This window comes from Sciurus carolinensis, chromosome 11 (assembly GCF_902686445.1).
Source record: "Sciurus carolinensis chromosome 11, mSciCar1.2, whole genome shotgun sequence".
Lineage (NCBI taxonomy): Eukaryota > Metazoa > Chordata > Mammalia > Rodentia > Sciuridae > Sciurus > Sciurus carolinensis.
The window spans coordinates 8,839,208-8,852,852 of record NC_062223.1 but is presented as its reverse complement, the minus strand read 5'-3'; the positions used below and the strand labels follow the sequence as shown (position 1 = coordinate 8,852,852).

Here is a 13,645-nt window from a genome sequence, read left to right as displayed (position 1 = left end):
CTCCCCAGGGAGATCACAAGCATGGGCAAGGATAAGCTGGGTAAGAAATCCCAGCACCACCCAGGAGGCCTGTCCCACCAGGAGGCTCTGTGGAAGCCCCCGTCAACTGGGAAGACTGATGTAACTAACAAGACAGGCTGTTCCAGGGATACATAAGGGCAGAGACCAGGGAGGGCTTCCGGAGCAGGTGCGAGCAGCGTTGTGTGCATGGAGGAGGGAGGGGGCCCCAACTGCCTGGGCAAAGGTATTACACATATCTGGGGGACACCCCCAACCGAGGCTCAAGAACCCCCGGGGATGGACTCTGGGGAATTCAGCATCCCAGGTGAGGCAGAAGGTCCTTATACTGGCAGTGCAGAGCCAGGGAGGCGTCCTCAGTGGGAGCAGATCTGCGGGAGCAGATTTGAGGGAAGTGGGGGGGGTCACTAAGGAGCTTTAGGAGTGACATCGCTCCTGATGAGTGAGGGGCAGGGAGGGCAGGTGGGAGGCTCCTGAGCTGCCTTCAGGTTTGGGGTTCATTTAACAGGATTCAAACTGAGGCGCCGCCCCCAGGCTGGGAAAGCTGCTTTTCCCTGGGCTCATCTCTCACGATCTTCTCAGTGTTTCCGGCTCTTCTCTGAGCCCCTCCCCAGGCTCCCATCTCCTCCTGTCACTTCCTCTCCCCTTCTCCTCCGGCCTCGCACCACGGAGGTGTGGGTGGCTGATCTGACCAGCAGCGTGGCCTGGGCCAGGCCTGCGTGTGGGAGAAGCACGATGAGCCACTGTGGCAGCCACAGTTGGCCTCAGCCCCTAGCCTCTCTCCCCTCCTGGGACACACACCCGCAGGGACAACCAGCACAAAGGCTGAACAGCACCGAGAGGGATCACAGGGCTCCCGTCTCTCCACCCCGTCACTGACCCACCACCCCACCTGACCAATAAGTCAGGGAGAGGAGGCAGGGGCAGCGGTGGGCTGGGCTGGCTCTCTGGGTTCCACCTGGCATCGACCTGGGTCTGTTCTCCTGCTTACTTTCTGTGTGACAAGTTCCTTCCCCTCTCAGGGCCTCAGTCTCTCCATCTGAAGAATGAGGATGTGGAAGAAGACAGCCTGTCAAGGTCCCCCTCCTGACTTCTCGGGGTTCTGTGTGGGTGGGCTCCGGGACCCAGCAGCCTGGGTTCAAGGTCCGGCTCCTCACGTACCAGCCATGGGACTTTGAGCAGATAATCTGTCCTCTTGGGTCTCAGTTTCCTCGCTTGTCAAAGAAGTGAGTGTAGGAATGGTACGTGCTTCATAGGGTGCAATAGGTGACAGGCCAGGTGTTGGGCACACAGCAAGTATTTGGCAAATGCGAGGTCAAGGTTTGGGGTGGAGAGGTTCAGGCTGAGCATCCTGGCTTCTTGGGATCTGGAGTTTGGGATGAGAGCGGAGGGTCCAGAGGAGGTGTGTGGAGCCGGTGCTTTGGAAACGGCACCCCAGGCCTCTCCAAGGTATCCTGGGACAGGACTGCATCTCCGAGGTCCTGCTCCCCAGTCTGCACTTCCTTCCTCCCTCTCTGAGCCGGAACCCCAGGCCCGGCAGGTACCTGGGGCGATGACGGTGCAGAGAGACCACACGGGGGCAGCAGAGAATCGACTGGGACTGGCAGGGACTCCTGGGAATCCCGACTCAGGGGAGGGCAGGGACGGGTGTCAGAGAATGGGGCAGAAGCCAGGGGCCTTGGAGCAGGTAAAGGCTGAGGAGTGGTCTGCAGGCCCCCCTTGGGCATGTCACACACTCATCTGTGCAAGCTTTGGTTCTTTCTGCCAGCGCGTCTACCCGCCTACTTCCTCTCTTCCTCTTCACTCTGCCCTTTTCCTTCCCTCCCCTGTTCATCCAGCCTGGCCATCCCTTGGGCACAGCATCCTGAGCCACAGCTGCTGCCCGCCTGAGGCAGGCTGGGGTACAGCGATGGGTCCACCATGGTCCCTGCCCTTGAAGTGGTCCTGCCCTGGCTGGGGGCTAAACCACCAGTCTGGTCACCTACATGGCAAGACTGAGGCTGGTCCGGCCTCTCTGCTCCTCGGTGTCTTCAGGGCAGTCCTACGTAAAGGACTCCCAGCTCAGGATGGGCGGGGCCTGGAGGGGTCTGAGTCACCCACAGGCTGGAAATTAACAGTGGCCACAATAAACAGTAAAATAGTAAACAGTGCCCTGGCCAGGTCAACTGTGTGACCTGGGCACCTCCCCACTCCAAAAATAAACTCCAGGAAAACAATGTGGTCCAGAAGACTGGGGGGAAATTCCCCGCCAACTAGGGCAGATGGCCATGGTGCAGGGATCAATCTGCCTCTTGTAGAAGCACAAGCATAGGATGGGGTGAGGCTGGGCTTGACATCAGGAGACCAAATCTTACCTCTGGTCCCACTGGCCAAAGACAAGCTGTGGCCTCTCTGAGACTCAGTTTCCAAATCTGTAAAATGGGGAAAGCAGCTCTCTGGCTCTGCCCACTTGGTAGTCTGAATTGAATGCAATACCACAAGTGAGGGGTGATGTTGGGGGACTGGGGTCCAAATTCCAGTTTGGCCTCTTACAAGCTGTAGAGCTCAGTCAAGGACCTAACCTGTCTGAGCCTCAGGTTCTTCATCTGCAGAATGGCACTAAAAACTCCCACCTCCTGCGCGTGGTTTGCAATCCAGTAATGGGCACTGTTATTATTAGGAAAAGTTCAGAGAAACTGCAACGCATGCCAGCCATCGAGCATGTCATTAGGATGATTATTCCTATAGCAACGGGGGCCTGACTCTCAGCTCCCTCCACCCTCACTGGCTCCACCTGCCTCCCAGCAGCAGGGAACAGAGGTGATGAGGATGACGAAGCTGACAGCTGATGTCGGGGGACAGGGCCCCTCCTTGCCACTCCTGGGGCGGGGAGCCCTGCTCAGTAACTACACGCCCAGCCAGTGCCAAGTCACTGCCCAGCCCTAAGGCAGTTTCGGGGAGGAAGGGACTCCTGAAAGGTGGAGCCGTCCTGGGGAGGCTCCCTCCATCCAGGTGAGGCTCCATTCAACCTAAGTGAAGCCTTGAGGTGAAGCTTGGGACAGGAATGAGGGGACCTCGGCATGCAGAGGCCTCTGCCCTGTTCCTTAAGCTTCAGTGAAACATCCAGTCCAAGATCTGGGGAGATGGCTTGTGTTCCTTTTATAAAGGTTTAAACTCTGGTCACTCACAGGGGTGGGGAGGTCAGGTGACGGTAAGTTTCCAGTTTGATACTGGATTTATTCCCGGCATCCAAAGTGTTCTGGGCACCAGCTCCCAACCAAGCGTGCCCTGGCCCCACCCTGGGAAGGATGGGGGCGGGGCTCCCCTCACTGCCTCCTACAGTGGCAGGGCGGCCAGTTGCCTCCTCATTAGGAAAACCTTTTCCCTCTCCCACTCCACCGTGTTTTACTTGTTCCTCATGACTCTGGCCTCTCCTGTCAGAAGGGTTTCCTACCTCCCTCAACCTGGGTGAGGAGCCCCTTTCCCTACTCCTGTCCCAGAGCCTGTCCCTACCTGGTGTGGGTCTCATCACACTGATGTCCTGCCTGTCTCCCATTCTAGGCTGTGGGTTTCTCAAGGTAGGAACTTTGTCCTGAACAGTTCGGGATCCCCAGGCCCTTGGAAACGGGGCCATCTTTGCTGGTTAAACACTAAGAACCCCTCGTGGCACCAACCATATGTCAGACCCCGCTCCAAGCACTTTATGGATGGAAGATTCCATCGCTTTCCGTAGATCACATTCCAGCCAAGGTGAAATAAGTGGCCAGACACCTGCGGCAGGCTTCCCGGTGCTGCCTGAGGGGACAGGGTAGGCCAGACGGGACTGACCCACAGGACATGGCAGGCCACCCCCTCCGCACCTGGCCTGAAACACCTGGAGGGAGGACTGTGCTGTGCTCAGTGTCCGGCGCTTAGGGGAAAAGCACAGCGGCAAAGGCCACCGCTCTCGCTCAGGCCACTTCCTCCCAGGGAAAGCAGGCCAGGCGCCTCTCCTCGGTCCGCACCCCAGCCCCCTTTTGGCGGCCCGGCTACTGGTCTTCTCCCTCTCGAGACCAGGGTGCCCTCCCGAGGACGTAGGGCCCTGCGGCCCCGGCGCCCGCACACGGCAGATGCTGTCAGCGCCTCCTGAGCGGCTGGAAGGGACGGATCCTGCGCCCGCGCCGCGATCCTGGCGGGGGCGTCTCACCTGGGCTCGGCCGCCCGCTCCGGCCGCCGCCCCCGGGCCGCCCGGCTCGCACTTCCTCCCGCCGCCCCGCCCCTTCCACATTCCTGCCCCGCCGGGCCTGCCCCGCGCCCGCCGCCGCAGCCCGCGCCCGCCGCCCGCCCGGCGATGAAGGCGGCCCAGGCCACCGGCGAGGACGCGCCGCCCGGCGTGCGGTCGGTCAAGGTGGTCCTGGTGGGCGACGGCGGCTGCGGGAAGACGTCGCTGCTGATGGTCTTCGCCGATGGGGCCTTCCCCGAGGTGAGTGCCCGCGCGGGCCCGTGTGCCCAGTCTGCGCAGGGGCACACGCAGCCCCGGCCCCCAGGGGCCTCCCAGCGGGGTGTGGGGTCAAGGGCAGAGTTCTCAATCTGCCATTGGGAGTGGAGGCCCCAGAGATGTCATCTGTAACGTCGGGCGAATGGCATCTACCCTGGAGGAGTGACCCAGAGATGGAATCAGACCTCCTGAGTACATGACGGGTCCCAAGGGAGCACTTTGGCACAGCTAGGCTAAGAGAGACTGAGGGCTTTGGAGCCAGACTGGCAGGATTCAAATCATGTCTTTGCCACTTACAGCTATGTGCCCTTGGGCAAATCCCTTGACTTCTCTGTGTCTGATTCCTTGACTACATAATAGGAATAATGAAAGTGACCACCTGAGTTAATAGAGGAGCCTGTTACCAGAGGTCAAGTGTTCAGCTCTGAAAACTGGCAAATGTCCTTCTTGGGAAACATCATCTCTTCTCTGGCTCTTGTCCATGCAGTGCTCATGCCCTGGCTACACGCAGAGAAGAGCAGGCCAGTCTGGAGCCAGACAGCTGGGTTGGCACCAGGGCTGTCCTCTAATGAACCCCACTGCTCCTTAATAACTTGCTTAGTCTTTCTGAGCCTCAGTTTTGCCTCACCGGCAGAGTGACCTAGTAGGTAACTAGGTAGAGGAAAGGCGAGTCTGCTGGACATCTCCACATGGCACCTGGGGTGCCCCAGCCACCCTGGGCCTGTTGACGGTTAGTCCTGCTCTGCCTTTCTCATTGATAGACTGTCCAGACCGACTCCCAGGGACACCAAGGCTAGGGCCAGGGGTTGGGCCCAGGAAGGAATGAGAGTCCTTGGAACCCATGAGTGGCCTCCAGCCTCTCCACATCCTCCTTTGCAGTCAGCCTCTTGGGTTGTGCAGGCCTCTGATGGCGGAGGCAGGAGAGGCTGGGCCTGCAAACAGCACTGGGCCATTCTTTCCACGGTGGTAACATCCAGCCACTCATTTTGTGGTTTTTGGAGCTGACTGACATCACTTCCTTTGGCTAGTTACAGTTTTTTTAGGTTGGAGGTGATTTCTAGGCCCCCAGATACTGCCCATGAGAACACAACCATTATGATGGCACCCTGGAGAGACACCACAGGGGGTCCCCGGGGGCACCTTCAAGACTGGGGCGTGGAGGGGCCGCCCCTCCCCACCAGTGTCCTGGATCAGTCCTCATAGTTGGTGAGATGGTGGCAGTTTCTGAGAGGTTACCATGTGGAAGTGCACATTCAAAGAAGTGTTTTGGAGGTCATGCTGGGGTGGCCAGGGGAGAGGTGGGCATGTTCATCACCAAGGGAGGGGCTCTCTGTGCCTGGATTCCCTAGCACTTTAAAAGTGCCTTCTTTTAAAGAACCACAGATTCAAGAACTGTAAAGGCTTTATTTTACAGAAGGGAAAATAAGCCAGAGAGGCAGCCTCACAGGGGGGCCATGGCCCTGCCACGGCGGTGCCCATCCTGAGCCCCCAGTGCTCTGCCTACTGGACTCAACCTCCTCTTCCTGGCAGCCCTGGAAGCCCAGGGAGCCAGCAGCTAGGAAGGTTGGGGCCCCATCCCCGAGGCTTCCTGCCCTAAATGAAGGCTGGAGAACAGGCTGGGGTTTGAGACGCCACAGGGAGTCTCGTCAGTTGGGGCCCAACCTCAGGTACAGGGCAGAAGAAAGCAAGGGGGACAGAGCTCCTGGGGCAGGGAGGGACCCAGGACTCGGGTGACAGCCCCGTCCAGTCCTGGCTAGAATTTGGGAATACAACCATTACCATAGGACCAATACCCAAAGGCCTCGAAAGGGGACAGGAGGCAGCAGGAAGCAGTTCTGCCTGCTCAGTTCACCCGAGCCCTTGTGGTCCAGCTCCCATAGGTGTCCTTCCTGGGGAGATGCTGGCACCCTCTCTTGAGCCGTCTCCCCCATTCTGTAATGATCCACTGTCTGTGAGAGAGCCCCATGAGGGCAGGCCCCAGGCTGAGTCACCTCTGACCTGGCCCAGCACAGGCCCGACCCTGCCTTTCTAACTGAGTATAGCTCTGCAGATAAGATTAGGCACTTATTTGTCCCATGGACACAGGGTGACCCTCCCTGGGGGTCAAAGAACACAACAAAAAGTATAGAGTGTCTCCAGAGCCACATTCCAGAGTAAGGGGAAGGGCAATGACAATTCCAAGTCAGAGGAGTGACCTGTCACTTTCCTGTACACTCCCAGCAACAGAAATTAGAGTTGGTAACTTCAGGAGAGGCAGGTGCTGGGGACAGAGCCGGGCCCCTAGAGCCAGATGGACTTGGCTGCATAACTGCCCAGCTGTCTAGCCATCACTGGAGCATATCACTTCCCTCCTGGGCCTCTCTGGAGAACACAGAGTGTACTGGCTCTCCAAGGTTGTGAGGATCAAAGATGGCGCCGGGACGGGCCATGTGCTTAAGGGCCTAGCAAATGGTGGCCTTGGGGTCTCCACCATTTGCATCTCTGCAAGACGACAGAGTGAAGATTGCAAGAGCTCTGTGTCCCCACCCTGCAGCTCAGGTCAGGAGACCTCTCACCGTAGAGGCTGGGGAGGAATGGGGAGGTATTGTCACCTAGAGGAATGGATAGGGACTGGAGTAGACACTGCCTCTGGCAGTCAGCTAAGTAGTGAGCTTTTATGCTGGAGACTTTCCTGCCAGTCCACCCCTCTACCACATCATAAGGTGACATTCTTCCCCTTTAATCAGTGACAGGGCTGGCCTAAAGTCACAAATGGTGGGTGCCAGAGCCAGACCCTAAGCCAAGCCCAGCTGATCCCAGTGCCAATGATCCTAGCTACATTCCCAGGTCACACTGTCCCCCAACAGGCAAAGGGCCTGAGGGCCTGGGCAGGCCAGGGGGAATGGGCAGGTTGCTGGGGTCCTTGTCTGCTACTCAGTTGGTAGAGAGAAAGACAGATCCAGAGCCTAGCCATCTTCCCAGCTGCCCACTCTGAGGCCCCCCACACACCCTCTGTGGCCTTCCAAGTGTCCTGGAGGTCAGTACTATCCTACCACTTCGGTGCTGCTCCTCCCAACTGACCAGGGCCTGTCTCAGATGGCCAGCAACTGGGCTAGCCAGTGGGTAGGCCCAGAGTCCTCCTGAGTCACTGGAAGGTGAGGGCCACACCCGGCATGGGAAGGGAGGAGAACAGAGGCCCCACACTGTGGCCCCACCAGCCAACCTGAGCAAGCCATTGAGGCCTAGGGACCCAAGATGTAGACAGTGCAGAATGCCCCTCGGGGCAAGAGGGCCATACTGTGGCGGAGTTGAAAACTTCCTTGCCTGTTGCTCAGGGTCTGTTTAGCAAAACCTCCCTCCTTTTTCCTGTGTTTTCATCTGTGCACAAAACCTGTCCTCTTTCATGTGTGTCTAACCTTTATTTGGAAGAAGTGAGCTCAGGTGAGGCAGGACTTGGAGGGGCCTCTGCCCTGGATGACTGACTCCAGAGATGCCCCAGGGAGGGGTTCAGGAAAGGCAACTCAGGGGAAGGGGATTTGACAGGGGTTTTGTCTGAATTCCAAGAACTTGAGAGGCAAATGAGGGACCCCTAGCCCGGCATGGTGGCACACACCTGTAATCCCAGCAGCTCTGGAGCCTGAGACAGGAGGATCGTGAGTTCAAAGCCAGCCTCAGCAACGGCAAGATGCTAAGCAACTCAGTGAGACCCTGTCTCTAAATAAAATACAAAATAGGGCTGGGGATGTGGCTCAGTGGTTGAGTGCCCCTGAGTTCAATCCACCTGGTGCTCCCCCAAAGGGAGGGACCCCTAAAACTCGTGGGCTCCCCTGAGCAGGGACTGAGTCTTGTTTGTGGCATGCTCCTTGGTGTTTCTAACTGGGCCTTGAGGAGGTGCTCATGTTTGCTGAATGAATACATGAAGGAACAAGGAACAGATGTAGGTTAATGTCACTCCAGGAGAAGGGGACAGCATGAATGAAGGCTCAAAACTGGGAGGCCCCTGTCTAGGAGGACAAAGAAAGCACCAGTAACTGGCATGTAAAGGGTGCTGATTCTGTGCCAGGGCCTGACAGGGGCCGGACCCCCAGTATCTGGTAGACCCTGTAGAGCGACACTCCGAGGCAGGGATTTGAAACTTTTATAAAGGAAGCCAACAGGACCAGGGAAGGTGGAGATCTCGCCTGCAGGGCTCTAGGCCTCCCCTCTGGGCAGGCCACCAGGAGCTTTCCCAGAAGCAAGGACACTGACACCTGGGGAGGGGGCAGTGCTGCCGGTTCCTGGGTGTTGGCGCCCCACGCTCCCAGAAGCTTCCTCACCCGCCTTCCCCCTTGCTTCCTCAGAGCTACACCCCCACGGTGTTCGAGCGGTACAGCGTCCATCTGCAGGTGAAGGGCAAACCTGTGCACCTCCAGGTGTGGGATACGGCAGGTGGGTGTTGGGGGCTTGGCGGGGGCAGGGTGCAAGAGGCGCTTCCGCGGGCCCCAGGGGCCTGGGACAGAGCCGTGCCCCTTCCTTCTAAGCCTGGGAAGTCAGTCAGCCTCCCAAAAAGGTGTTGGCTCCAGGAACCTGGTCCCTCGTAGCTTTGGCACCTGTCTGGTGCCTCCCCATCCCAGGGCAGCCCCTGGTCTGGAGGAAAATAGGAGTAAGAGCTCTGGGCTTTCAAGGAGTGGACTGGTCCTGGCCTCCCAGGCTCTCCACCCTTGACTTTAGCTTTCCAAGACCTGCCTGATCCTGATCTTGGCCTCTGGCCTTGCCCACACGGGGTGAACTCAAAGCTGAACTGAAGGCATCCCAGGTTTCCTCTTGCCTTCAATGGGCTAAGATGTCTTTGTGGGGTCCCACCTGCCCCTTCCTCCTCAGCCCCCAAGCCCAGGGCAAAGCAGGCTCCTGAGCAGTGGGTGGGCCTCAACTGCTCCAGGTGGGCCTCTGCCTAACCTCTTTCCCTGGAACAGGCCCCCCTGGCAAATGCTCTTCCCAGGCCAGGGCTAGTTCATCCCTCAGGCAGGCCAGGTAAGCGCCACCACAAGAGGACACTCACACAAGGAACAAAACTAGGCCCTGCCCTCCAGAAGCCCCCATCTGCTGGGGTGGCCTCCCTATCCAGGAGGTGCCAACAGCAGGCAAGAGTTCTGGAAGGAGTGACCCCCCCAACTCTGCCCAGGACAAGATGACTATGACCGCCTGCGGCCCCTGTTCTACCCGGATGCCAGTGTCCTGCTGCTCTGCTTCGACGTCACCAGCCCAAACAGCTTTGACAACATCTTTAACCGGGTAGGTACTGGGGAGCAGGGAGGCTCCATAACACCATAGCCACCCTTGACCCGTGCTCCAACCCTTGACCCATCCGACTGGCAGAGCTTGGTAGACCCTAGCTGATACCAAGTCTGGTGCCCCGGGCATGTGTGTGGGGAACCTGAGGCCCAGAGGCGGGCAGTGACTTGCCCAGTGTCTCCCAGGAATTTAGAGGCAGTCTCAGAAACTGGCTCTTTCCACTGTGACTGTGCCTGAGAATGCTGGGGGACACAGAGGAACTAGCTCCCCGCCTGTGCCTGCCCAAGGTGGCATGAACCATGAAGTCTGATCCCAGCCACGCTCAGCAGCCCCTCCCCAGCGGCTCCGCTGCTGGCTGCCAGGCCTCCCAGGATGCTCCCTGTCTTGTGGCATTCTCGAGGCTGCCCACAGGTGTCAGATTCAGTCCCTTGAGTTCCTCTACCCAGCCTTGGCACAGTCCCTCATCCACTGCTTCCAGGGCCTCTGTGCAAATGGCCTGCTCCAAGATTCCTTGGGGCACAGCCAGTGACAGCATGAGTGATAACAAGGATGGGGGCAGCAGCATTTGCTAGAACGTATTAAATACCAGGCCCTGTCCTGGGCGCTCACATGTGTCTATTTGCTCATTTAATCCCCTTAACAATATTTCAGAGTAGATACTATTAGTGTTCCCAGGCGAGTCACTTGTCCAAAGATACCCATCTATTAAAGTGGCACCTCTGGGATTCCAACCCAGGCAGCCTGCCACATGCATTCATTCAGAGCTATTGATTGAGCACATCTCTGTGCCAGGTGCCATTCTGGGCTCTGGGGACAGGGAGGGATGGGGGTGCCTGGGAAAGGGATGCTAGCAGTGGGGACGAGAGAGGAGGGTAGATTGAAGCTGCCCAGAAGGCAGAGCCATCGGAATTGCCTGATGAGCTGGACGTGGGTATGAGGGAGAAGTTAGGACCAGAGCAACTGGAAAGTGGGGGTCGTTTCCCAGCGTGGAAGGAGCAGGCTGGGGGTGGCAACACCCCACTGCAGTGTCAGGGCAGGTCTCAGAGGCAGGCGTCTGCAGTCCTCTGGAGGGCGTGCTAGGCTGGAGCTGCCAGGCACTGGGGAGGAGGAGGGGGGCCACTGGGAACCAGGAGACAGGAGGGTATAGTGCAGACCTGGCTCCAGCAGAATCCCCTGTTGGATTTAGAGGTGTCACCATGTGCAGTGTCTATCTAGGAACCTACTGAGGCCCATTTGACCCAGGAGCTGGACAGACCCAGCAGTTTGGGCCGGATTTTCCTGAATAGGAACACTCAGCTACTGAGTGCTCCTGGAGATGGAAGGCCCCTCCCCGGATGCTGGTGCCCAGCTGCAGTCCAGGCCAAAATAACTGAACCCTCATGGCCTCCCATTCCAGAGAGCAGTGACACAGACAGGGGCTGTCTCTCCAATGGGTGATAGTTGAGACAGACAGCTGCTGCCATCATTTTGTGATCTGATTAATCTTTATTTTATTTTGTGGGTTGTTTTTGGTTTTTGGTGCTGGGGATTGAACCCAGGGGCCATCTACCACTGAGCCACATCCCTGGCCCTTTTTGAGGCAGGGTCTCACCAAGTTGCTGAGGGTCTTGCTAAATTACCGAGGCTGTCCTCAAATTTGCAATCCTCCTGTCTCACCCTCCTGAGGCTTGCACCACCATGCCCAACTGAGATGATTTATTTTTAAGCGAATACATACTTGGCCAGTTTGGGAGGTGATCATGAGATCCCTTACCTTGCAGAGAGGCAGGATTCGGGGAGGGGAGAGCAGGGCTCTGGGCCACACCCCCTGGGGCTCAAATCCTACCCTTTCCAGTTGTGTGACCAAGGCCAAGTTACATAGCCCCTCTGTGCCTCAGTGACCACATCTGTACAATGGGCTTGATTACAGAATCTGCTGCTAGGGCCCTGGGGTTAATACACTCACACATACAAGTTCTTAGATCAGCCTGGTCTTGAGAGCTTGTTCCCTGAACGCTGGCCATGCTGATCGTGGTTGGGTGCATCCGGCGAGGGCAGCAGGAGAGTGACCCACTGGGAGGGCAGAACTCCTGTTGACTCACACTCCCCTTGCCCTCCTGCAGTGGTACCCAGAGGTGACTCACTTCTGCAAAGGAGTGCCTGTCATTGTCGTGGGCTGCAAGACTGACCTGCGCAAGGACAAGGCTCTGGTGAACAAGCTGCGGAAAACGGGATCAGAGCCTGTGACCTACCACAGGGTAGGAAGCCCAGCCTGGGGCTGAGGGGACTGGGACAGGGCGCCTCTCCCTGGTGCCTGGTATGTAGCTCACTGAGGGGTCTTGGAGGCTGCCAGGAGTCAGGAGCTGCCTGAACTTGTACATGGGAGGTTCCTGGAGAAGGAAGAAGGCGGGAATGCACACCAGAGTTAGTCCTACCCACCCACTTCACAGATGGGGAGCTGAGGCCCACAGAGGCAGTCCACTCTCTGCTGTGTGCCTGGCTTAATCTGAAGTTAATTGGTTGGTGTCTCCAGAGGCAGAGACCCAGACCGGGGCACAATGCAGTGCGGGACAGTGTTCGGTCAAGCCAGGGTGCGGGAGCCAGGGATTCCCTAGAAAGGCCCACCCAGTGCCCCCAACTTATGGCAGCCCCACCCACGTCTCCCGGCAGGGCCAGGAGATGGCGAGGTCTGTGGGTGCGGTGGTGTACCTCGAGTGCTCTGCTCGGCTGCACGACAACGTCCACTCAGTCTTCCAGGAGGCGGCGGAGGTGGCCCTCAGCAGCCGTAGTCGCAACTTCTGGCGGCGGATTACCCAGAGTTTCTGCGTGGTGATCTGACCAACCTGGGGCCCTCCCTGCCCCTGACCATCACACCAGCTTGGGAAGGAGTTGGGCACTAACCTGCAGAATTGGGTGGCCCAGGCCCAGTCCCCAGGCTGGGCCTGCTGAACTGCACCTCCATGGATGGACACCCCCCAGAGCCTGGGGATGCTGAACTGAGGAAGCGGGTTCCCAGTACCCAGTCCTAGCCGGACGTCCTGGAGTGGCTTGCAGCCTGGCCTGGCGCCGCCTCGTGGCCGTTCCCTGGCCTACATCTGCAGGACCTGGTGTTCTCAGGCCCATCAAGCCAGAATCCACACCCTGCCCCTTCCTCCTTCCCCCTACTAGTTCCAGTGGGAAGTGTAACAACTAAAATGACATCACTTGTCATTTGTGTCCTGCTTCTTGTTGTAAAGCACCTTTACACGTGTACCAAGATGGGTAAGAGCCAAGGTGGGCAAGAGACGGTTAGAACTCTTGGATTCAAACCTGGCTTTATGGATTCCAGGACCTTGGGGAAAGTTCTTCTGAGCCTCAACCTCCCTATTTGTAAAGTGGAACCAATCAGAGACCATGTCCTGGAACTTTGGAACATGTAGGAGTCATGAGGACCAACACACACAAGGAGCGGGGAACTGGGTGCAGTGGTACACGCCCCTCATCCCAGCAACTCAGGAGCCTGAAGCAGGAGGATCACAAGATCAAGACCAACAGGGGCAACTTAGCAACACCCTGTCTCAGAATAAAAAAGTAAAAGAGCTTGGGATGTAGTTCAGTAGTTAAGTGCCCCTGAGTTCAATCCCCAGTACTAAAAAAATTTTTTTAAAAATTAAAAAAGCTTCATAGGAAAATATGAATCAAGAGTCCCAGAAACCCACACTTTAGGAAATTAGAGAACCACCTGAGCTAGGCTGAACTCACTGGGTTGGTGGAGACAGAGAAGAACATTCTGGTGTGGGATATGCACTGGGGAAGAGCATCAAGTTCAAAACCTAGTCTGGAAATAGTTGCTTTCTATTCCTGAATGACCGAGACTAAAAACCCAAAGTGGACATTCAGGAGGGGTTTCCACAACACCATTCACTTGCTGCAACCAGCCCTGTAACCTGAGCTGTGGCCCAA

The 13,645-nt window shown here is 57.6% G+C and overlaps 1 protein-coding gene across 1 annotated transcript; it reads left to right on the top strand.

Moving 5' to 3' along the window:
• The first annotated feature begins 4,251 nt into the window (after positions 1-4,251).
• Positions 4,252-13,282, top strand: Rhod (ras homolog family member D). Its single transcript, XM_047517525.1, has 5 exons — positions 4,252-4,459; positions 8,794-8,881; positions 9,615-9,724; positions 11,827-11,961; positions 12,374-13,282. The coding sequence occupies exons 1-5, from the start codon at positions 4,328-4,330 to the stop codon at positions 12,539-12,541; spliced, it is 633 nt and encodes a 210-aa protein (XP_047373481.1). The 5' UTR covers positions 4,252-4,327; the 3' UTR covers positions 12,542-13,282.
• Positions 13,283-13,645: the final 363 nt, after the last annotated feature.